Source organism: Pituophis catenifer, unplaced genomic scaffold, assembly GCF_029215685.1.
Source record: "Pituophis catenifer annectens isolate HBS135680 unplaced genomic scaffold, rPitCat1.0.hap2 SCAF_14, whole genome shotgun sequence".
NCBI classification, from domain to species: Eukaryota; Metazoa; Chordata; class Lepidosauria; order Squamata; family Colubridae; genus Pituophis; species Pituophis catenifer.
The window spans coordinates 850,209-874,581 of NW_027256894.1; the positions used below are offsets into that span (position 1 = coordinate 850,209).

General features: G+C 44.4%; 1 protein-coding gene across 6 annotated transcripts in view; it reads left to right on the plus strand.

Moving 5' to 3' along the window:
- Positions 1–24,158, plus strand: part of UACA (uveal autoantigen with coiled-coil domains and ankyrin repeats) — a 79,215-nt gene extending 55,057 nt beyond the window's left edge. For all 6 annotated transcript variants that reach the window (XM_070953775.1, XM_070953779.1, XM_070953776.1 and 3 more), the window contains 6 exons: positions 10,941–10,977; positions 14,909–14,958; positions 16,217–18,925; positions 19,962–20,108; positions 21,711–21,776; positions 21,957–24,158. In XM_070953775.1, the coding sequence (XP_070809876.1) occupies positions 10,941–10,977; positions 14,909–14,958; positions 16,217–18,925; positions 19,962–20,108; positions 21,711–21,776; positions 21,957–22,028 (3,081 nt within the window). In that variant the 3' untranslated portion in view covers positions 22,029–24,158. The remainder of the gene's footprint in view (positions 1–10,940; positions 10,978–14,908; positions 14,959–16,216; positions 18,926–19,961; positions 20,109–21,710; positions 21,777–21,956) is intronic.
- The last annotated feature ends 215 nt before the right edge of the window (positions 24,159–24,373 follow it).

Sequence of the window (24,373 nt, forward strand, 5' to 3'; positions counted from 1 at the left end):
CCTGTAGATCAAGATCCTGTAGTGGATCCAATGGATCCTACGGAGTCCCTATTTTCAGAGCTGGCCGCTACAGCGGAGGTGATTCCATCACCTAAACTGTTCCTGGATGTGGTCCAAAGGCAATGGACCTCTCCAGGAAGAGGAGATTTTATAGCGTGGGTCCAGAATTGGACTGAGCGCTTCAGACACTCAAGGTGGATGCACCAGTGGCGGCCCTATCCTCCCCCTTGGTTCTACCTGGTGATCTGGAGGAGACCTTGAAGGTGGAGGACAAAAGGGCAGAGCAGACCTTTCAGAGAGGCTACCAGGCGAATGCCTGGGCTATCAAAGCCTCAACAGTGGCTTCCTTCTTTACCACAGCTTCACTGATCTGGCTTCTCCAGGTGGAGGACTGCATTCTGGCTGGGGATGTTCGGATACACCAAGATATCAATAAGCTTGATATCAATAAACTCTGTAAGCAGAGTTTACAGCAGACGTTACTCTAAATGTGGCCAAGTACGCATCTAAGACCATGGTGTCTTCAGTGGCTACCGACACCTGCTTTGGCTACAGCAGTGGCAGGCGGATGCCAGGCATAAATGGAAGCTAGCCTCAGCCCCATTCAGAGGAGAGACGTTGTTTGGGGAGGTTTTAGACCCTATCTTAGTGGAGTCCAAGTACAAAAGGCAGGTTCTACCATCCCTTTCCAGGCGAGGCAAGGTTCGCTCCTCGCCTTATTTTCACCACCCTACCTTTTGCTTGGGGAACTCCGGCTTGGCGTTCCAGAGAACCCAGATCTCCAGATGCTTGCTTCCGAGTTTTACTTGGAGTTGGGGGGTTTTCTGGAACACTGATATCAGAGACACTATTTTCCAAGGCAACAACAACAACAGGATAGGTTGGCCAAGGGCAAGCAATTCCAGACCAAGCGGCCATTTCGTGGTGGCTGAAGTAGGTCCTTCCAACGCCCAAAGTGACTGCCTATTCAACCCTCCCATTGGGAGGTTGCTGGCCCTCTTTGCAGAGTGATGGGAGGAGATCACATTGGATTCATGGGTTCTAAGGACGATCAGGTCAGGCCTCTTGAGTTCCTCTCTACGCCCCCGAGGCTTTTCATTTGTTGCCCCGTCTCGAGAGAGTCCTCAAAGAGGGTCCTCATGGAGACAGCAATACAGCACTTGTTGGACATTCAGGCGATTCAACAAGTTCCAGAGGACCAAAAGGGGCAGGGGGTCTACTCTATTCTTTTTGTAATCCACAAGACCTCGGGGGGTGGGGGTAGAGGGCGATTCTTGACTTGAAGAGGCTGAACCACTATTTAAGATACTGGCGGTTCAAGATGCAGTCCCTCCAATCGATCCTAGAGGGCGTTCGGGAAGGTGACTTCCTCACATCCATTGATCTGATGGATCACTCATCAGTTTCGGACTTAATAAAGCCCATTGAATTTAGTTTGTCAGTAAGACATAAGTACCACATTAAACCAGACTGTTTCAGACCATAAAGTTTAGGAACCAGGTATCCCCTTCTTGCTGTCGGAATCCTGGGGGACTTCTCATGTAGATCTCTTCATCTAGGTCTGCATGCAGATAAGCGTGTCAACATCGAACTGGAAAACTTCTAGACCAAGGATAGTTGCAGTTGCTAAAACAATTTTTACACTCTCAGTTCTGACTGTCGGTGAGTAAGTATTTGTGTAGTCCTCAGGATAACGTTGCGCGAAACAAGTCTGGCCTTGTACAGTGACTCACCATTTGGTTTCTTTTTGATTCTGTAGACCCATCGAGTGCCAATGACCTTTTTGTTTGCTGGAAGTTTTGTAGGTGTAAATACTTTAAGTTTCTTTAGACTGTCCATTTCAACCTGCATTGCTTCATACTATTTGTCTTGCTCTGAATCAGGGAGCTGCTTGATTTGTGTGAAATTATCAGGTGGAAGTGTAACATTGCAAATCAAAGGCAAGGGTGTTTTTGTCAGTTGCCAAGAATATCGTTGTGGAGGGATTCCTTTTGTGGCCCTTTTGGAACGTCTCGGAACAACTGTCCAGTCTTCTTCTGCTTCGTCCTCGTCCTCACTTTCGTTGCTAGCGTCAGCATCCGCAGCTTGCGAAGACGGAATATCCGGTTGAGAAGAATCAGTGGAATCTTGGTCATCAATCTGCGTGGCATCAGCAGTATCATCTCTAGGAAAATAAACTCCAGGATCATTGGAATGAATCCTGGATCAGTCAATATCTTCCTCAAAATTAGCAGATTGGGAAATCACAATTACATATTTAGAGTCAATAAATTTGCTCCATTTTGAGTTATCATCAATACCCATAAATCTCAGCCTTTTTGCTGCTGGACTGTCTTTTCTTCTTTGAGCTAAGGGAATGTTCACCATAGCATATGAACCAAAAATATGGATGTTTTTAAGATCGGGCTTGTATCCATACAACATGAAGAAAGGAGTCTGATTTGTTACACTGCTCCAAGTACGGTTGACAATGTCATTTGCATACTTCATAGCTTCACCCCAGTATATCTTACCAAGGTTGGCGTCTTCTAGGAGACAACGCATCATGGTTTGCAGTACCCCTTGTCTTCGTTCTGCGACTCCATTATGAGCCAGTATGTAAGGGGCCGAAGTCTGATGAATAATTCCATTCTTATGCATCCAGTCCTGGAAACGCTGAGACATGAATTTGGCACCATGATCACTCTGGATTCTGGCGATGCGAACTTGATGTTGGGTAGAAACAAGGGCTGCAAAGTTTTTAAAGATCTGAAAGGTCTCTGATTTTTCTTTCATAGGATACACATATCCATATCTAGAGTAATTATCAACAATTGTTAGAAAATATTTTCTACCACCAAATGATGGCGGGAAAGGACCAACTATGTCAGTGTGAACCAAATCAAAAATGCGTGTTGACAGGCGTGTAGCGTGTTTGGGAATGACTGCTGCTTTGGATTTGGCCTTCTTGCATACAGCACAATCCAAAAACACCTTACACCCCTTTAGATCCAAACCTTTTGCGAACTCCGGCATCTTCCTAAGAACACGGAAACTGGCATGCCCCAATCTTCTATGCCATTTATGGATACACCTGGAATGCAAAGATTTACCAGTTAGTGAATTCTCAACATTAACAGTTTTATGAGGAACCTCAGGCTTGCTCTGAGCAACCTGTTTACCAACTCTCTTTTTGTTGGCTTTAGGACCCTTTGGAATAGCAACAGGATCTCTCTCTGGAGCATCTCTCTCTGGGCCTGTGCTCTCCCTTTTTGGAGTTTGTATACTTGCCTGTGTTTGGTTTTTAGGCTTTGGCTTTAAGTAATAAACACCACCAATTAATATGGTTCCAGCAACAATATCTCCATCTTTAACTATGTAACTTGCATTTTCAAGGTGGTGAACCTGGAATTTTAACATTCTAGACAAGTGACTCTGGCTAAATAAGTTACTGGTTGCTGTTGGTATGTAATAAACATCAGGAATGAATGCATCGAGCTCTTCAACATAAACAGTTCCTTTTCCTTTGACCTGACAAGGATGATTTGAAAAAGAATAAAGTTCATGTAGTTCTGGTTCAGGCTCGTGCATCTCTGTGAAAAGTTCCTTTCTGTAGGTAACATGCAATGCTGCACCACTGTCCAAAGTCCGCAGGAGTCATCTGTCGTATTCTGGTTGAGGTTGTGGATCATTGGTTAAAGCCAATGTGGCGAGTGGAGTTTGTGGATCACGCCGGGGACCACGACGACCTTGTCTTCCGCCTCTGCCTCTGGAATCTGTTCCTCTGGGCTGGTACATGACGGGAGCTGGAACTCGTTGGGGACAAACCCGGGTGGCGTGTCCCACACGATTGCAGGTGTTGCACCTTGGCATCCTTGGAGCATAGTTTCTTCCTCGGAAGGGGCGCCTAGCTGGAGCTCTTGATGCGGGTGGTCCTCTCAAGTGTGGCGTGGCCAACATGAATGCCTCTTCTTCAATTAAAAGTCTACAGACATTGTCCACTGTGTGTTGAGCAATTGGGACTTGGTTAATTTTTGTAACAGCATCTTTCCATTCATAATTCAAAGAGTTAATAATGATGCTGATCATTTAAATATCTTCAATGTTATGGCCTCTTTCTCTCAATTCTGTTCTCAGTCCTTTCAGTTTGGTCAAATGCCCTCCAATTTGTTCACCAGGTTTCAATCTCGAACCGTGGAGTTCAGACATGAGTAAACATGAAGATTCAATTGAGACAGGCCTGTAGCAATTTTCCAATTCAGCCCAAATTTGACGGGCTATTGTATTTGGTGGAAAAGTGACCTGCAGTTCAGTATCCATGGATATCAATAATGTTGTGCGAGCCCTTATCTCTAAATCTCTTATTGCAAAAGTCCAAGGTGGTCCAGGAGGGTTGAAAATCATGCAGTGAGTGCCTTCTCTAAGAAGCAATAGTGTAATCTCACTGACCCAGGCTTTAGAATTGTGTCCTGACATTTTTAGTTTTGACTCACCAGTTAGTGGAGAGACAGAAAATGCCTGGTAAGGAGCCTGCATTTGGTATGCTGGCTGTGCTGGCAGAAATGCCTGTGGTATTTGCTGTGCCTGTTGTGGACCTAAAAATGGTCTTGGTTGTGCCATTGGAGGTGGACCAGGAGCTGGCCCTATTTGCACTTGTGGCTGTGGCATATATGCAGGCATTTGTTGCTGGGGCACCTATGGAATGTGCTGTATTCCAGTTGCCATTTGTGCTTGAGCTGCAATATTGGCATGACCTGCTGGAGATGCAGTCATTTGCCTTTGTTGCACTAAGCGTGGTTGTGTTCCATCTAAAAGGACACCAACACCACCAGGGGATGTTGGAGTTTGGGCCTGTGGAAACACTTGTGGCATTTCAGCATCCTGTAGTAAATTACTTTCACCAGCAGATGGTGCTGCACCTTTAGCTTCGGGCAACCCAGTTACAAGAAATGACTGCGTGGCAGGTTTATATGTAACTTGATCAGGGAGACTTTCATGTGACGTATGCAGTGCTCTTTGCCTTAATTGGCCTGACACAGAATCCACCAGGGGGAATGTCTTTGGCTCCAGAGAAGAAGGCAATATGGTGCTTTTTGAAAATCTTAAGTCACGAGATTCTCCTTATCTTGCTCAAGCATAGATATAGCCATTTTTGCCTGGGATAGCTCCTGTTCATAGAATTTTATACAGTCACGATAGGCTTTCATAGCCAGCTTATTCAGGGTGAGCTCAAGAGTACGAGGAGAATAATGAATTATTTCTCTCTCTGCGTGGGAGTAAAAAGGCTTTGCCGTTTGTGGGGAATCTGGCTCTGCACCAAGCGTTACAAATTCAGAAGGTTCTGGGAGGACTTTTTCAGAGCTTGGAAAATCAGAAGAAAATGCTACTGACCTCAGTCGTAAATCATCATCTTCAAAAACAGCTTCTGTCTTATCTCCCTCTATTTCTGCTCCCACGGCTTTTTGTTCCAGGCGTGTGGCTGTAGCAAGGGGCTGGAAATCTGAAAATCTCCTGTCTGCCACCTCTTCGTTGGAAAGATCAATCAAATCATTTACGAAGAGTGGTCTTAGTTTCATTTTGCCTTTTTTCTTCTGTTTCGGCATCTTAGCAAAAATAATTATGCGCCTATGCGCTCTTATCAGAAATAACAAACAAGGAAAAAAGCCATAAATCAACTGTCCGAGCTACCAGATGTCAGAGCATTGATTAATCCCATGTTTGGCTCTGGGACAATCATCCTGATTTAATTAGAGGATGGATCGAGGCTTCTCCAAGTTGCAATATTCTGAAAAGAAAACCCGAAGAAATATTTTCTAATAAAACTCATTTATTTGTTGTAAAGAAAATAAAACACCTCACTAACTAAGAAAAATAATTGCTACATTTTGAAATAGTTCGGGCCGGCTGCTTTTCAGCAGTCGACACCTCCATGGCAAGAGAACAAAGGAAAGAGTGTGTGAAGGAATGTGGGTGGATGGACATGCGTAGTAGCTTTTGATAACAATTCTTGGCAAGATACGGAAAATCTGATAGTCCAGAAATATGAAGCTCAGCTGGGAAATAAAATAACGCAGTGACAAACAGGAACATAAGTATAGCTCCAGGATTAAGGTTTATCAGGATGTTTGGAATAAAACAATTGCAGCTGCTTCGGAGCCCTAACATCTTGCTCATTTACCCATTCAGACTGAGCTAAAGGGAAATGTTTCCAGGCCACCAAGTACTGCAGTTTACTGCGATATTTCCTCGAATCCAATATTTCTTTGACCTAAAAATGCTGTTCCCTTTCAATGAGTATGGGGACAGGAGGAAGTTCTTGGTCCGGACGCAAAGGGTTTCACCAAACTAAAATGAAACATCGGATGAATCCTCCGCAAGGTTTTAGGTAGCTCTAATTGCACTGTAACTGGGTTAACTATGCGTACGATAGGGAAAGGACCCACGTATTTGGGCCCAAGTTTTTTCGACTTTTGGATAGTTTGCAAGTACTTGGTGGAAAGGAAAACCCTATCTCCTACTTTATAATCCCTACCCTGAATTCTTTTCTTACCAGCTTGGGTTTTATGAGCTTGGTGAGCCACGTCCAGGGCCTTACGTGTTACAGACTAGGTACCACGTAGTTGTTCAATCCATTCAGCCAAAGAAGGTATCTGTGGTTTTTCCTGAGGCAACTCTGGGATGGGCACAAAGTCTTGGTCGGAGGCTTGGTCGGAGGCTACCTTAAACCCTGTACTACTGTGTATAGGCGACCTCTGCAAACGGCAACAAGTCCATCCAGTTATCTTGCTGATAATTTATGTAACATCTAAGGTATTGTTCCAACACTGAGTTAGTTCTTTCACAAGCCCCATTGCTCTGATGTGGTGGGTGGAGCTTAACCCCTGGGCGGAGTCTAACAACCCCAGGAATTCCTTCCAAAAGTGGGAGGTGAACTGGACCCCTCTGTCCAAGATTATTCGCTCTGGGGCCCCGTGTAATCTATACACATGTTGGACAAACAATTTAGCCAGAGTTTTAGCCGAAGGGATCTTGTGACATGGGACAAAATGCACTTGTTTAGAAAACAAATCAGTAACAACCCAAATGACTGTATTCCCTCCACTTTCGGGCAACTCAACAATAAAATCCATGGAGATCTCCTTCCCTGGTGCTCCCAGCCTGGCTACACTGAAGTAACCCAGGGGTTTTCCCCGGAGGCTTCTTTGCTAACGTACATACGGGGCAGCTCGCCATGTAGGCTTCTATGTCTGTCTTCAGCGCCTGCCACCAGAATTGTCGTTTAACTAAATGTAATGTCTTCACGAAACCAAAATGCCCGATTTTAGCATCATTGGTGTATTGTAATACTGCCCCCCTCAGGCTGGCGGGGACATACAGTTTCGCGAGACCCAGGCGAGACCCTCCCGAAGCATACACTCATTGGAGTGGGCTAAAAACCACTCATCAGTTTTTAGTGCTTCTTTTAACTGCTTGCTCAAGTCGCCAGACAAGGTTAGGTCCCCTTTCGCCTGGGCTCTGGTAACCACTGGTGCCGCCAGCTGTTTTGAGGGGATAACTGGACAAATCACTTCTTCTCGGACACTATTGTATTGAGGCAGTCTCGAGAGGGCATCTGCCATAAAGTTCTTCCCTCCAGGAAGATAGCGCAGGGAGAAATTAAATTGGTTAAAGTGTTGGGCCCAGCAGACTTGCTTAGGCGACAGTTTTCATGGTGTTTTAAGACCTCTAAGTTTTTGTGATCGGTCCACACCTCAAAGGGGTGTTTCGCTCCTTCCAGGAAATGCCTCCAGGTTAACAGCGCCCAACGAACAGCAAAAGCCGCCTGACATTCCATAGTCCACTCGAGAGGCTGGGAGGGCTTTGGCACCTCTCCTTTTGTTTTCAGAAGGTTAGTAATTGGTGAGGCAATTTTTGCAAACGAGGGGATGAACTGTCGATAGAAGTTAGCCATGAACTGGTTATACAGTAATTTTTCATCAGAGGGGAATCTTCATTATGGAGTCCCACCATCCACTCAGCTGCCACCCCCTCCAGGGCCTCGGTAACGCACCTCATGCATGCAGCATCTGAGGGGAAATCCTCCCCCCCAATCTTGCATGTGGTTCCACACTTGGGTTAAAAAGAATCCCAGTCCTTTCGGATCTCTCCCGTATCTTACTGATAGCAAGGGAATTTTGGGCTTTTTACGCCTCCGTGGCAAGGCCTGCCCAGCAGGGGGCTCCTGGATTGCAGCAGCCGCTTGAATTCCAGAGGCCTGAGCTGCCTCTTCCCGGGCTTAGACTCTCTTTTCCACACAAGCAGCAGCCTCCGTTTCAACCCTGGGGTGTTCATCCTCCCCCTGGCAGGCAAACCATACCTTTCATGGGCTCTACGATTCTCACAAGCCTCTCTCAGTAGCCTGGGTGATCAGATTTTCTTTCTGCTCTTCCTGCCAGGCAGCATCTCCGCCTCGGTGTCTGGTAGTTGTTACTCCTTGGGAGGTCTTCTCCAGCTCCAGTAACCTCCCCACGCCCAGCGACCATTTGGCTCTCTCTGACTTTTCCTCAAGCTGTAAATCAGCCATCCACTCTGAAGCCTCCCAGCCGGGGTGTGACGGGGAGGTCACGGAACCAGAAGCTCCAATATTTTCCTGGTCGCTGTCATTCTTTGCTTAGCCCCCACGGTAGTTTTCCAGGATGGCTGTTAATTGCAGACCTTGCTTAATGTCAGGTATGCCTTCTTTCAACACTCAAGAAAGAAACACTCCGACTCCATTTTCATGGAGAAAGGTACTTTTACTGAATGCAACCAAAGAAAAGCAAGGTCTGAGGCAATAGGCACGAAAATCACATATAGAAAGCATCCTTAAAGCCCTCCTCCCAATCGTCCAGTCAGGATTATCCAATCCACATCCCCCCAAAGGGTCATGTGGGGTGCAGCTTCCGATGGCTCCATCCTCCTGGTATGCCATGACAGTTGATCTTGAGTGGTTATCAGCGTGCCTCCCAGCTGCAGAGAAACACTGAGGAAAACTTTCTCCCATTTACTCCACCAGCTCACTTCCACCCCCCTGACATCCAGACAGCTCCCCCCTCCCCCTGTTACAATGGCAGCCGAGCAAGCAAGCAATATAAAGGTGAAGGCTGACAGTGCCATTGGTCCTTCTATCACAGCTCCTGGGCAAGATGGTCTCATATATTTCCATCATCCCATTGGCCCAACTGCACACCAGGAGCTTGCAGTGGTTTCTCCTACCTTATCAGCAGTCCGGCAGGAGCAACACACTGGCCAAGCTTCGTGTTCCCCCAAAGGTGATCCAGTCCTTCAGCTGGTGGAGGTCTCTAGCCATCACCAGGGGCTGTCACTTCAAAGAACCAGTCCACCTGACTGTCACGACAGACACCAGCATCTTTGGATGAGGGGCTCACCTACAGTCCTTGATGGCTCAAGGTCAGGAGGATCAGAAACACAACATAAACTGGCTGAAACTGAGGGCAGTCCACCTCGCCCTCAGGCAGTTCAGGGACACGGTTTCCGGGAAGCATATTCTGGTTTTAACGGACAAGGTGGCCACCAAGGCACACATCAACTGCCAGGGGGGAACCCGGTCCAAGTCCCTGATGCAGGCAGTCGAGCAACTGGGCATTTGGGGGGAGAGCCACCTTCTCTCCATCAGAGCAGAACAAATCTCTGGAGTCAACAACAGACTGCAGGTGGATCTCTGGAGTCAACAACAGACTGCAGGTGGACTGGCTCAGCAGGGCTTACATCGACCAAGCGGAGTGCACCCTTCTCTGTTCTGGGAAATTGTGGAACGATTCAGCCTCCCAGTCATGGACTTGCTTGCTACTTCAGTCAATAGCCAGCTGCCCAGATTTTTCGCACTGTTTGCGACTCCAGGGGCGGAAGGTGTCGATGCCCTCCACTGTCAGTGGCCTCCAAGATTGCTGTACGCCTTCCCACCTCTTCCACTTATCCCAAAGGTGATCAGGAAGATGTCAGAGAGGGTGGAGGTCAGAACCAGACTACAGTCCACCCGTAAAGCAGCCAGCTTTGGTATGTGTCAGCATTCCAGAAAAAAACCCACTCCTAGTAAAGACGCGGAAGCAAGCATTTTCCAAAGTCCTGTTTACTAGAATAGGCAAATTGGCACATCTGGGGGAAACCCGAATCTGAAAAGCCCGGGTTTTCCTTCAGTAAGTCAAAGCTCCCAAAACCATCCTCTTTTCCACCCAGTCGGTCACATGCTCCAATCAACGTCCGTTCCATCCCAATCCAGCCCCCTGACCATTCCTCCAGATGCTGGATCGCCCTGACCTTGACCAACAGGAAGAATGCTATTATGTCTACTAACCCCCTCTCCTACTTTCCCACACATGAGAAGGTGACAGCATTGGAGCTTCCGGCCTAATATGGCTTCCAAAGCTGACAGTATGTCCCATTCCTGGATGCTATCTCCACCTATAATGGAGAAGAGGCATTGGTCTTACCTAACAGTCCTTCTCATTTGGTGGAGTCCTTCTCATTTGGTGGAGATAGCACCCAGCCACACCCTGGAGACCATCTGGTCCTGGGTACAGGGGCTTAAATCATTGATTATGACGCGTTAAGTCTGTTGCTTCACCTTCGCCAAAAGTTGGGGACCGTCGGTAGAAGAGGCGGGTCCTCACATCTCAAAACAGACTCAGTCCAATCAGCGAGGAGACAAAATTAACCCATTCCTGGATGTAATTTCCACTAAATGAGAAGGAGCGTGTCAGGTAAAACCAACGCCCCTTCTCTTGATCTAGTTAGAGAGCTCAGTTGTGTGCTACTATCTCGTGCATACATTTTGTTGATATGAATGAAAGTTCTGTACATTCTACTTTGAATTTCATTGGTAATTCTGAAGGAATTTTAAGGAAGGAAAGAAGTATCATTTAAAGCTCCTGATTGGCAGCCAATTAGCTATATGAAACCATGTCTGTTTTTTGTGATTTCAGGGTGACCATGCTGGATCTGGAAGCAACCCTAATAACAGTAGGTAGCTTTTGATATCTTCTTCAGCATGACAGGCAGTCTTTCTGTAGTTTTGCAGTTGCTTATTTGTGCAGCCTGTAATTGTGCATCCTTGTGTTTGTCTTCCAGGAAGCAGATGAATTCCTGGCAGACTTCTTCCAAAACAATGTGTGGGTTTTTTTCAGTAAGCAGGCAGTGGGAGGCAAGTTGAGGAGGATATGGGTTTGGTAGGCTTCTCAGTGGAATTGAATCCATGTGCAGAGGGAATATGGATGTGCCCATTACAGTCAGATGCTGGTGAAGTCTCCCAAGGGATGGAAAACAGGAGGATGCTCAGATAGCCCAGAGTTGGACATTTTGTACCTTTAAGAGTTGAGAGAAGGCTGGTTCTTCCAACACCATATGATATTCTGCCCTCCTTGCCTCTCCTTCATCTTCTGCTCTCTGCCTCTTTTCTGGAGGAACGTTTCACCCTCAGTGTTGATGTTCATGAATCTTGTGACATCTGTTTTGTGTATGTGGAAGCTTCCATTTCAGATAAGTGATTGTCCAGTTTCTTCTTAAAAACCACCAGTGATGAAGCACCCAAAAATTCTGGAGGCAAGCTGTCCTCACTGTTATGAAATTTCTTATTTATTTATTTATTTATTTATTTATTTATTTATTTTTTATTTTTTATTTTTTTATTTTATTTTATTTTATTTTATTATTTTATTATTTTATTTTATTTTATTTTATTTTATTTTATTATTTTATTTTATTTTATTTTATTTTATTTTATTATTTTATTTATTTTATTTTATTTTATTATTTTATTTTATTTTATTTTATTATTTTATTTTATTTTATTATTTTATTTTATTATTTTATTTTATTTTATTTTATTTTATTATTTTATTATTTTATTATTTTATTTTATTTTATTTTATTTATTTTATTTTATTATTTTATTTTATTTTATTTTATTATTTTATTTTATTTTATTATTTTATTTTATTTTATTTTATTTTATTATTTTATTATTTTATTTTATTTTATTTTATTTTATTTATATACCACCCTTCTCCCGAAGGACTCAGGGGTCTCTCCTTGATTAGTTTCCATCTATTGTTTCTTGCCTTGCCTTCTGGTACTTTGGAAAATAAGTTGACCCCCTCTTCTTTGTGGCAGCCTCTCAAATACTGGAATACTGCTATCATGTCACCTCTAGTCCTTCTTTTCTCTACACTGGCCATGCCCAAATCCTGCCTCCATTCAAAACTCAAGAAAGAAAACCCCCAACTCTATTGATTTAGAGAAGAGGTACTTTTACTAAGTTTGAAATGTTAGCAGCGAAAGTGAGGCAAGATCTGATTCAAAACACTCAAAGGTTACAGATTTAAAGTCACCCCAAATCCCTCTCCCCAGGGTCCAGCACTGGGAGTCCAATCAACGTCCAATATGATGTTGTGACAAGCCCGTCTTCAGGTATTTCTCCCATTTGGAGTCTTAGGATGGTTGACCTTGACGGAGTGTAAACAACTCCACTCGGCAGTGCCATAATTCATGAGTACAAACTTCCCTTTCAGTTCTTATGGGACTACACCAGTTCACTTCTCCATCCCAATACCTGAGCCGCCCCTCCCCCCCTTGTTACTATGGCAGCTGATAGCAAGCACACTGAAGAAACCCATGCTGGAGATCCAGCTGACACATTCGTCGTATATTTTAGTCTCCAGGCCCTTAATCAACTTAGTTGCTCTTCTTTGCACTTTTTCAAAAGTCTCAATGTCTTTTTCGTAATGTGGTGACCAAAACTGGAGGCAATATTCCAGGTGTCGCCTTACTAAGGAAATAAAAACCTGGACTTCCCTGCTCCTAGTGCAATGTCTCAAATGCCACACCATGCTGGCTCAGTTTTAAGAAAGTGTTGTTCTCTTCTTTCTGTGGCAGCTTTATAATAGGCATTCCGAGTAATGAAAAGATACAGATTCCAGCAAAGGAAGATTGAATTATAGAATAACAGAGTTGGAAGGGACCTTGTAGGAGATCCTACACCATTTCTGACAGATGGCATGCCTTTGTTATCATGGCAATATTCAGAATTTGAAAATGACCTTTCATAGAACATAGTGTAACAAGGTTGGAAGTGACTTGGAGGTCTTCTAGTCCAACCCCCTGCTCAAGACAGAAGACCTAATACCATACTAGACAAATGGCCAACCAGTCTCCTCTTGAAAAACCTCCAGTGATGGAGCATCCACAACTTCTTGAGGCAAGCCATTTCACTGATCGTTCTCACTGTCAGGAAATTTCTCCTTAATTCTGGTTGGCTCTTTCTTTAATGAAGTTCCACCTGTTACTTCTTGTTCTGCTCTCAAGTGCTTTGGACCCCTTTCTTCTCTGTGATAGCTCCTCAGATATTGGAAGACTGCTATCATGTGGATAATTTTTCTCTTCATTGGACTCGGTTTAACCTGCAGACCTCTTTTTGTCTTTATTGCTCTTTGTACTCTTTCTAGGGTCTCAACATCTTTTTTGTATCATGGGGATCAGAGCTTTATGTAGAATGCCAAGTCTGGTCTTATCAATACAGTATAAAGTGGCACTATCACTTCTCGTGATCTTGATACTATTCCTCTGTTGATGTATCTTAGGACTGCATTGGCTTTTTTGGCAGCTGCACCACATTGCTGGCTCATACTTAATTGATTGTTCTTTAGGACTTCTAGATCTCTCTCACAAATACTGCTGTTCAGCCGTGTGCTACCTATTTGATACCTATGCATTTGGCTTTTCTTGCCTAACTGTAAAACCTTACTTTTCTCACCACTTAATTGAATTTACTATATAGGGCCCAGTCTTCAAGTCTGTCAAGATTCTTCTGGATCTCGAATCTATCTTTTAGAATGTTAGCTGTTTCTCCCCAGCTTGGTGTCATCTGCAAATTTGATGAGATTCCTTTCTATCCCCATAAATTATTTACCTAATTTATGAAGATGTTGAAGAGCACTGGGCCCAAGACAGAACCTTGGGGTACCCCACTGCATGCTTCCCTCCATGTAGATGTAGTTCCATTTATGACTGAGTGTGGTTGGTTAATCAACTTGAATCCATCTGGTTGTAATGCTGTCTAACCCATATTATTAGCAAGAAGTAGACTATGTTCTACTTTGTCAAATGCCTTGCTGAAGTCTAAGTAAATTACAGTCCACAGCATTTCCTTGATCTACTAATTTAGTTACATTGTTGAAGAAGGCAATAAGGTTTATCTGGCATGATTTGTTTTTTTAAAAACCCATGTTGGCTTCTAGTAATTGCGTTGATAGTTTCTAGGATTTCACCCAGGTATCAGTGTCAAGTTGATTGGTCAGTAGTTTCCTGGATCCACACCTTTTCCCTTTTTGAAGATTGAAACCACATCAACTCTTTTCCAGTCCTCTGATAGTTCCCCAATGCTCCAGGAGCTCTGAAAGATACGGTTCAGTTGTTCTGAGATCACATTTGGCAGCTCTTTCAAAACCCTGGGATATAATCCATCTGGTTTCAGCTGCTAACTTTAAAGTAGCCATTCATACTTGGAGTCTCAGAGGAGATTCCACTCTGAAACTGCTAAACTATCTTGATTTTCAGATCTGTCACCTGTAGCCAAAATAAAATAATATTTTATATCTCACAATAGTAATAGCTTACTATTGCCAGGATATTTGTGGTAACAACTCTTCTGTATAAAGCCTGTGCTAGATTATTAATATTGCTTTAATAAGCTTAATATAATTAGTTCTGTGTTTTTCGCCTCCCAAATGTATGTGCAAGCATATGGAAATACTTGGTGCATCTGAAGAGATGGAATACCATTTCAAAATTGTTGGTGCAACCAGTGTATGTGTTTGATTTTCTTTTCTTTTTTTAAAATAGAATATATGGACATTTGTTTCATATTAAAGAAGGAACGTGTTTTGTTTTTCTTAAGGGAAAGAAAATGTACTGATGATGGACCCAGGCTATTCTGCAGGATCCCAGGTACTTAAATATTCTTGGTTCCAATGGAACTCCAGTTTGCTTTCCAAGTGCGATCCATGTATTGGCGTCTGTTATTGGGCAGCCCCTGGAGATGCCGCATTCCTCAGCAGAGCTTCCTGTAGCTCCACCCATTAGGAGGACGGAGCTTTCAGAAGTTAGAACATGCCCCCAAAACGGCCGTCTTCCCCTGCCTTATTTTTTTTTTTTGCTGTCGGTCTCCCCCTGCAACTGTGGTTGTCGATAATTGGCTTTTCTGCCCTTTTGAGGTGGGCAATTCATAAAAACTATAGATTCACCACAAAAATAGCGCTGAAATGTTGGCTTAATGCTATTTAAAAACAAGGCCTTTTCAGAAAAGGAAAAAAAAGGAACATAATCTAGGCCAGGGGTCAAACAATTTCATTGAGGGCTGCATCAAGGCTGTGTTTGACCTCATGGGGCTGGGGGTTGGGCCTAGCCAGGGGGCGTGGCTGGATTGGGGATGGCCAGCTTGATATCAGTCATTGAGGCTCCGTTTTTGGCCACAATGGCCTCCTGCGGCCCTCTGCCAGCAGAAAGACCCTGGGGAGGACGCGTGTTGCCTGCCCGGGCTCTGTTTTTTGCCATGACAGGCTCCTGCAGCCCTTTGCCAGTGAAAATGGTTCTCAGGGGGGCATGTGGCCCCCCCAGGCTCTGTTTTCACTGGCAGAGGCACCACGGGCTGGTCCTTTGATGTTTCCAGGGCACCCCCTCGAGCCAGCTCTAAGCATCCCGTGGGCCGGATCCAGCCCAGGGGCCTTGAGTTTGACACCCCTGATTTCTTTTCCATTGTGGCCCCACTCGCTGCAGCCTCCAAACCCTTCCCAAATGTTTTGCATGGCTATTGGCTGCAAACATTGGCCCACTTGTGCTCTCTGTGAGCTGGGGAGTTGCTGAACTTCACGCTCTTCCAGTGCTGACAATTTAACTCTGGAAACGAGGATGCTATTTTAATCTTCAAGTTAGTAAAATTTAGAGGCAATACATTTATGTTAGTGGAGGGATGTCCTTACACCTATTTTCTGTGATCCAACAAGTCATCATATTTTTCATCCTTCTAAGCAACATTGGCTTGCCTTTTAATCTGAAAAATTACGGAATGAACTTGGGAGTGTAGCATTTAAAGCACCATAGTTGAACTAGATGGAGGCTTTTCCCTTTACATAAAAAAACTGTTAAAGTTACTGTTTTATAGAAACGATTGTATGAAACTTAACGAATACCTTTGTTTTGTTTAAAGCAAACCCTTGCTTTGGCGCCTGCTAATCTCCAGAGCCGATCAATGGTGAGGCCTTTGGAGCTCTTAAGCCCAACACAATGTTGCACCTCAGAGACTGATACTCTCAAGCGAGAGCTCAGCAGCATCAAAAGCTGTTATGAGGCAGCAAGAGGTGACCTCAGCAGGCTTCAGGCAGAACTGTCCCACAAGACTGCAGAATGCAAAGCCCTGGTCTCCGAGTGTGAAAGAATTAAGCAAGAGTCAGATCAGCAGATAAAACAACTGGAAGATGCTTTAAAAGATGTGCAGAAGAGAATGTTTGATTCAGAAGGGAAAGTGAAGCAGATGCAGACCCACTTTCTTGCCTTGAAGAATCACCTGACAAATGAAGCTGCTGCAGGTAGCACTAAGGTGGCTGAGGAGCTGAAGGACGTGAAGGCTAAGTATGAGGGAGCTTCAGCTGAAGTGGGCAAGTTGAGGAATCAGTTGAAGCAGAATGAGCTATTAGTGGAAGAATTCAGACGAGATGAAGCAAGGCTTGTGGAGGAAAACAAAAAGTTGCAGAAAGGACTTGGCATGTTGAAAGTGGAACGTGAAAAAAGGGAGAGGACTTTTTCTGAGGCAGAAGAACAGCTGAATGAAACAGCAGTGAAATTGGCTAACAAATTTGAAAAGATGAAGAGTTCTTTGTCCAGTGAAATTGATGAGAAGGACTGGAAGCTAGCAGAGTTGGAGAAAGAACGTGAAAAGCTGTGCATAGAAGTTCAGCATCTTAGGACGGAGCTTGAGAAGCAAAAAGCTCAGTTTGCTCACTATGTGAAGCCAGAGGAACATAAGCATGTCAGAAGCAGATATGAGCAAAGGGCCCGTGAGCTTGAGAAGGGGCACTTGGAACTGAAACAGAAAAACCAAGCCTTACAGAAGGCAGTAGAAAGGGCTCAGATGGACCATAGCCTCCTAAAGCAGCAGATGGAGACCCTCAGAGGTGAGGTGAAGACCCAATATGTTCCTTTGAAGATCAGTGAAGACACAAGGAAAGTGGTAGGCGAGCTGAACAAGAAGGTGACGGAAACCACTGAAAAATATCACCGGTATAAAGGAGAAACAGAGAAACTACTAGCGGAGAAGCTGTGCCTGCAGGAGAAGGTCAGTAAGCTTCAGACAGTTTACATTCCTCCTGAAAAGCATGAGAAGGAAATAGGAATCTTAAAATCTACCTTGGCAGACTTGCAAAAGCAGCTTAATGAGCTTAGCAAAAGATACGAAAAAGAGCAGGCCAAAGTTTCTGAATTGGTAACTAAAAATGCAGCTCTCCAAGATGTCATGAAGGAGCAGTATGTCTCTTCAGAAACTCACGAAGAGGCAAAAACTGCCTTGAACATCATGCTGAAAAGAACAGATGAAGAATTGTCAGACCTGAAAGAGAAGATGGAAGAGGTGAAGCAGGAATATTTGAAAGTAAATGAGGAGAACAGTGAACTGAAGCAGAAATTGAGGGGGCTGCAAAGTCAAATGCAGGCTGAATATCTCAGTACAAAAGACCATGACAGTAAAGTCGCTGTTCTGAATAAAAATATTCAGGACCTTCAGAGAAACAACTCTGCAATGCTGGCAAAGTACCAAGAAAAGCAAGAAGAAGTGGCCCAATTGCATGCAGAAATTGAAGCCCAGAAGAAGGAGATTGACTTGATTCAAGAATGCATCAAGTCCAAATATGCTCCCCTTGCCAGTCTGGATGAAAAGAAGCGGGACTTTGAGGCCACTGTGATGGAGCTGAAAAGCCAGCTCTTGGAACAGGGGGAACAGCTCAGAATAAAAGAGGAAGAAATCCAGAAACACATTGAGGAAATCAAAAAATTAACAGCTGGAATCCTGACTGTCCAAACTGATCTGCAGCAAAACTATATCCTTGCAGAGAAGTATCATGAAATGGAGGGAATGTTGGCAAACAAGGTGGATGACCTGAAGAAGGAGTTAAGGGAGCTGCAGCAAAAGTTTGCTGAGGTCACGGGAGAGAAGGAGGGGCTTCAGGAGGAGAGTGCCAGGCAGCGCTCAGAGGTGCTCCTCCTGCAGAGCCGCTTGCAGGGCCAGTATGTTCCTCTGGAGCAAGTGGAGGCCCTGGAGAGGAAGCTCAGCTGCACTATTGAGGACCTGAAAGCAAAACTCGACAGCCAGGCAACCAGAAACCAACAAGAGCTGCAGAGAGCTCAAGAGCTGCAGCAGGAACTGGTCCATCTACAGGCCACCTCGGTGCCTCTGGCAGAACACTCCCAAATCAAAGAAAGGCTAGAGAAGGAAATGGCAATTCTCCAGTCTGGATGGAGAGAGAAGGAGGAAGAAAACCTAACCAGAAAAGAAGAGGTCTCCCAGCTGCAGTCTGAACTTCAGAGCACGAAGCAAGCACTAAGCAAGCTGGAGAAGAGAGAGGTGGTGGAGGCATCTGAGCACAAGAGGATGAGAAGCAGGCTGGAAGGCCAAGTGAGCAGCATGGCTGAGAAACTGGCTGAGCTGACTAAAAAGATGGAGAAGCTGCAGGACGATTCGCTGAAGGCAAATGCAGAGGAGCCATCCTTGAAGGATGAGAAGGAGCTGCTTCAGCCAAGAAACGTCAACATTGAGCAGGAAATCAAAGACCAGAAAGAGCGGTGTGACAAGTCTCTGAGCACCATTGTGGAGTTGCAGAAAAGGATCCAGGAGTCTGCCAAGCAGGTGGAGGCCAAAGATAACAAGGTGAGCCAGTTGAAATGGGGAAGCTAAGATGCCTGAGGAGGCGCAGAGGAGAGCCAGACTGACTCCTCCCAGATTTCCTTTCAGTAGCTTTGGAATGGAGTCACATTAAAGAAGCATTGCTTGTTGCATCTAGCACACATGATTACACAAAGCTGCATTTATAAATCCCATACAAGTACTTTATGGAAATCCCCAAGGACATTAAATTGCCAGTAGCAAAGGTCTTGGGGACCTTTACAGGGATTTCCAGGTGAGCAAAAGCTGCACCATCAGGTTTTGTGCTCACATGGAAGCCACTGGATGTGCCAGGATTACATACATTTTCCTCTGAGACATTTGGGGTCATATGTGGGGAATTTGAAGGAATTCAATTTATGGAAGCCCTTCCTGGAGTTTTTCCGTGATGAAAACATCTAGCTTGTGAAAGGCTGAATAGGTCCCTACTCTAGGTTAAAAGGATTGTCTAAACCTGCCATTGTTTTTTCACGTATTTTTTAATTACAGTAGTCATATGCCCACCGTCTCCATTTAGACTCCTGGTAGCTTACATGCAGTCACTGTAGCATAGCTGCTGGCAAGCTCTGAGGGGACATTGCATTATCACAGCATTGCCATTTAATAAAAAAATAGCATTGGTCAGTCATCATCTTAAAACTCTCAGGAGTTTGGTTTTCTGACCTGAAGTCTCCCTGGAGTTGGGTGGCCTGCTTTCCTTCTTCCTTCTGCAGTTGGGTTTGGTGGTGTAGCAGATAGTCATTCCAAAGCTGTTGATGTAGCTGACAAGAGCTGCTCAGTGTGGAGATGTCTGCAGTTGTTTCCTACTTCCTGCCTTTTTATGTTATGCAAGAATTCCATGTAAAACTGGGATCAGCCCTCTTTTGTGGGCAAAATTGAATTTCTGTCCTCTTCTAGTTGAACGTGCCCAAATCCCAGGGATTGGGTTGTATTTTTTCTCCTTATGTGTGGGCCGGGGATGATGGGAGGGCAGGGCTTTCCTGTTCTTTTCATTGGAATTTTATCAATATCTCTCTTGAAGATAACGGAGCTTCTCAATGATGTAGAACGGCTCAAACAGGCTCTTAATGGCCTCTCACAGCTTACCCACAACATTCCTGCAAAGAGGCAAAATCCACAGATGGAAGTGCTCCAGAACCAGGTGAAGACTCTGCAGCAGCAGCTGGCTGTAAGTAGGGAACTGGAATACAGCGTGTTAGGAATTGCAGCGTGTTAGGAATGCCAGGCTTAAATATGGTGGGAAAATAATCTCTCAGTCCTTGCATGACTTGCAACTCTGCACATCTGCAGAAGAAACCTGAATGTGAGTGCATGGCCCCTCCCTTCCATTAACACATATTTCCTATATATACTGCTGTGCTGCCCCTCTCAGTCACACACACACAAAAGTGTGGTTGTAGAGAGTTTATTAATGTTCCCCAGCAATTCCCTTCACCTAGCCTCAGAACTGTCCCAATAAATCCAGCCACAAGCAGGCCAAGGTTAGTCCACAAAGCAATGGCCATAAAACAGTGGAAAGTTGCTCCAACAAATAAGTCCACCAAACAAACAACTCCATCAGGCCAAACTGAAATACACCCACAAGAGCTAACTTGGTGAAAGACATTCAGAGTCTCCAAGGCACAAAGTCAAACAGGAAGCACAAGGAACGCACAGCCACAAACGCAACGCTTCCCTCTGCCTGCTGTGATAAATAGCTTTCCGGTGCAACCCATCAAGACAGGCAAGGACCTTCTCCCAAGTAATCTGGCAGATCTCTATTGCTCTTGTCTTTCCTCTGTCTTGTGTGCTCTCGGATCCACCACGGAAGGTAGCTCCTCCTCATTGACCTGCAAGCTGTCCCAGCCAAAGCCTCCTGTAAAACTCTTTTGGCTGGCTGTTCAGAGTCATGTTAACCCAGTTCTGATGTGCTAGGAATGAGTTCATCCTCCCTTGAGCTGACCTCCAAGGAAGAATCAGAGGAGTTGTCCAAGGGAGACATCACAATAGCTTAGGTGGAGCTGTGAGTCCTCTCTGACCTTGGTTGTTCCTTGCAGACGTTTCATGACCTGACTAGATCCCATCAGTGCCCTGCACTAGTTTGCAAGCAAACAGCCAAGCTCAGAGCACCAAGGGTTCCTTGACTGGCTGATTGGCTGTCTTGTTTGTCTGTCTATCAAATTTATTTGCCGCCAATCTTATAGTCAACAACTTTGAGTGGCTTACAGCATAAAAAAATTAAAAACATTAAAATCAACAATCATAGAACACAGTGGATAAAATCATTAACAAATACAACCATTAACATCAGATGGGAAAGAGCAGGGCCGGACACACAGGGTGGGGAGGTGGGATTAAGTTTTAATTCAACAACCATCTCCAGTATGAAGCTCCTCCATTGGATCCCCAAGCCGTCTGGGACAGCCAGGTCTTAAGGCTCTTAAAAAACGTCAGGAGGGAGGGAGGGAAGGGGGGAAGATGTTCCAGAGGGCAGACGCCACTCAGAAGGCTCTTCTCCTGGAGTCTGCCAGCTTTTTAAATCTTTTCCTTTTAAATATGATTTATTTTCTGGTATACCCCAGTATTTTACTCTGCAAGAAAAGAAGCAAGCTCAGAGAGCACCAAGGAGTGCTCCTCACTGTGAGCAGTGGATTAAAATCTCAGGAAGAATTTCTAGAGGTGTCAGAAGCATCAGTCCCTTGTGCAACATCTCACCTCTCCTCAACGAGAGTGAAGCCAATCAGTTTGATCGTTTCAGGTAGAAAATTAATGGAAGATTCCTTTGCTTTAGGATGCTGAGAGGCAGCACCAAGAAGTCATCTCAATATACCGGACACACCTTCTTAGTGCTGTTCAGGTGCGTGACCTTGCAGGGACTTTGGGGAGAGGGTTCGCTTGGCCTGGGTGACAATTGCTCTCATGCTTGAGTGTGACTGCTGTCTCCTTTAAGGAGAGACAGCAATCCAACTTCAGAACAAGAATGGACAAGAAATGTTTAGTAGTTTCCTTTTTTAAAGGTCTCCTTTTAATTTTGCAGGGTCACATGGATGAAGATGTGCAGGCAGCCTTGCTCCAGATCATCCGCATGCGACAGGGACTGATTTGCTAGGGGAATTGAAGCTCTGGCTGGCTCCTCAGGCTGCAGGCAACTTTGCCAACTTCTTAATGTCCCTTAATGCTTAGGAGTTGGTAACCCGCCCTTCAGCTGCTTGTAGCAGGAATATGGAAAAATATTTACACAAACTCATTTTTAAACAAAAATGAGAAGATCACTTGTAATTTGAAAAATTTATTTATAGGTAGTCAAAATGATGACCAAAGCGAAGTTCTCCTGAATGTTGGATTGACAGCCCTGAAAGAATGCTAATCCTGCCCTGCCCAGACATCTCCCCTCCCACTCCTTGTAGATGTCAGGCTCTGAGCCAGGGAGCTCAGAGAAATGGGCCTGCATCTTCTGGGGTGGGGGCTGAACCAGACTGAAGGTGTCCTCCTGGGATTGGCCTCGAGGCTCCCCCTGTGTTCCACGGTGGCTTGGCTGGCCAAGCTGCCTCTTTGAAGACTAGCTAAAAGTAGTAATGCCTTTTTATTGCTATTTTCATGAGAGAAAAATACATCAGACAATATTTTGCTTTTTACAAGATAGTTTTTCACAGAGTGTTCATTACTGATTTATTTGTAATTTTAAGGACAGCAGGACTGCGATAGATAAAAATGAAAAGCTGTTATGAAACCTTGAAATACAGTAGCCTAAGATTTGTATTTGATCATTCATTACTTTTTTAAAAAAGAAGAAATCAACTGTTTACAGTTAAGCTAATTAACAACTAAAGTAGTTGGGAAAATTAAAAAAAAGTTTTTTTTAAAAAAAATGCAGAAACAAAAGGATACCTGTGCCTCTTGTAGTGGGCTTGGCTGTAGTGCTGGACCCCCCTTTGCAGCCACGAGTTGGAGGCAGGTCAAGGGCCGAAGACCAGTTTGTCCTTTCCAGGTCTGTGGCTTATTAGGCAGGGGCATCTGTCTTCCTAGAGCAGCAAGCGCATCTATTCAGTTACCCAGGAAACTTAATTGTGTTCTTATATATATTCAATGAACTGGTGGCCGTGGCTGTCAGTTGTGGCTCCATTCAACTTGGAGTGGGGAACTCTGCTGAAAGGAGCTCTCAGAAAGACCCCTTTGGGGAAATATTGCTCCTGCTGTGAGGTCTGTGCCTTAGCTTGTGCCAGTTGGATTCAAACAATGGACCCCAATCGCTCAAATTCTTTGATTTTATGCTAAGGTGATTTAATAGCATCTTAAAATACAGTATTTTGTAAATTATGTATAATAATCCACTATAAAGGATATTATTTATGCAGGAAAAGCCTTTTGGTGAGAAAATTAACTTGGCATAGATGTTATGTGTTTTAGGAATAAATATAAAGGAAAGTTTGGTGTTGCTTTTTAAGTAACTTTGGAATAGTTCCAAAAGCAGATATATGGAGTTCTGGGTTTCTGGAAAAAAAACCCACCTTTTTACATGGAAATATTAAAAGCAGAGTGCTTCAAAAATGCCAGTTACTTATGTTAAGCGTCTGAAGTTGAGCATGATCTTGAATAATTGCAAAGCCACATTGTGCCTGTTGTGCGCTAAGACAGGATGTTGCCCTGATGGACTTCTGAAGATGGCTCCTTGATTGGCAAGAGTCATTGTTGCTACGAGCATCTCAGTTGGAGATTGACTGTGGTGCTGCTTCAACAAACTGACAGCTGATTCTGCCATCCACAGTGCTGATCAAACACAAAGGCCTGGGTTTCCAGAGTTGCAGATAACTGGGCATTCCTGCCCTTTGCCTACTTACAAAGAGGACCTTTCAGGCACAGGGAACTAGAGTGTGTTGGATTGCAATGGACTGCAGGCTCTGTTGCCATTTTTCTGAGGTGACAGGAATTGCAGCTGATTGTAAACGGAAGGAATGGGGAAGGTTAACCTGTGCATAGATTGGGTGGGCTTAGAATGTCTTTGTGGAAGGTTGACTGAGAACTTCAGAGCATGCCTCTTGTTTTGCTCTTCTGGAAGGCTTAGATTAACCAATTCACCAAGTGCTCTTGTTCTCAGCAACTTGAATAACTGACAATAATTGTCTGGTTTTGATGTACTAATACTTAAAAGTATTATCATTCTCTTTTCTCTGGGAGACATTTATGTATTTCTAGTCTCCCTTTTACACTACATATCAATAAAAGTTTATTTTCTGTGTCACTTCTCCTGTGCTTTATTGAAATGACATGCTGCCATTTTGGGTGGGTGAGCTGAGATACAGCAAAAAATCCTGGAGCATCAGGGAACTATCAGAGGACTGAAAAAGAGCTGATGTGGTTCCCATCTTCAAAAAAGAAAAGAAAAGGAAAGGAAAAAAAAACAAACAAACCCAGACCCAGGAAACTACAGACCAATCAGCCTAATATCAATACCTG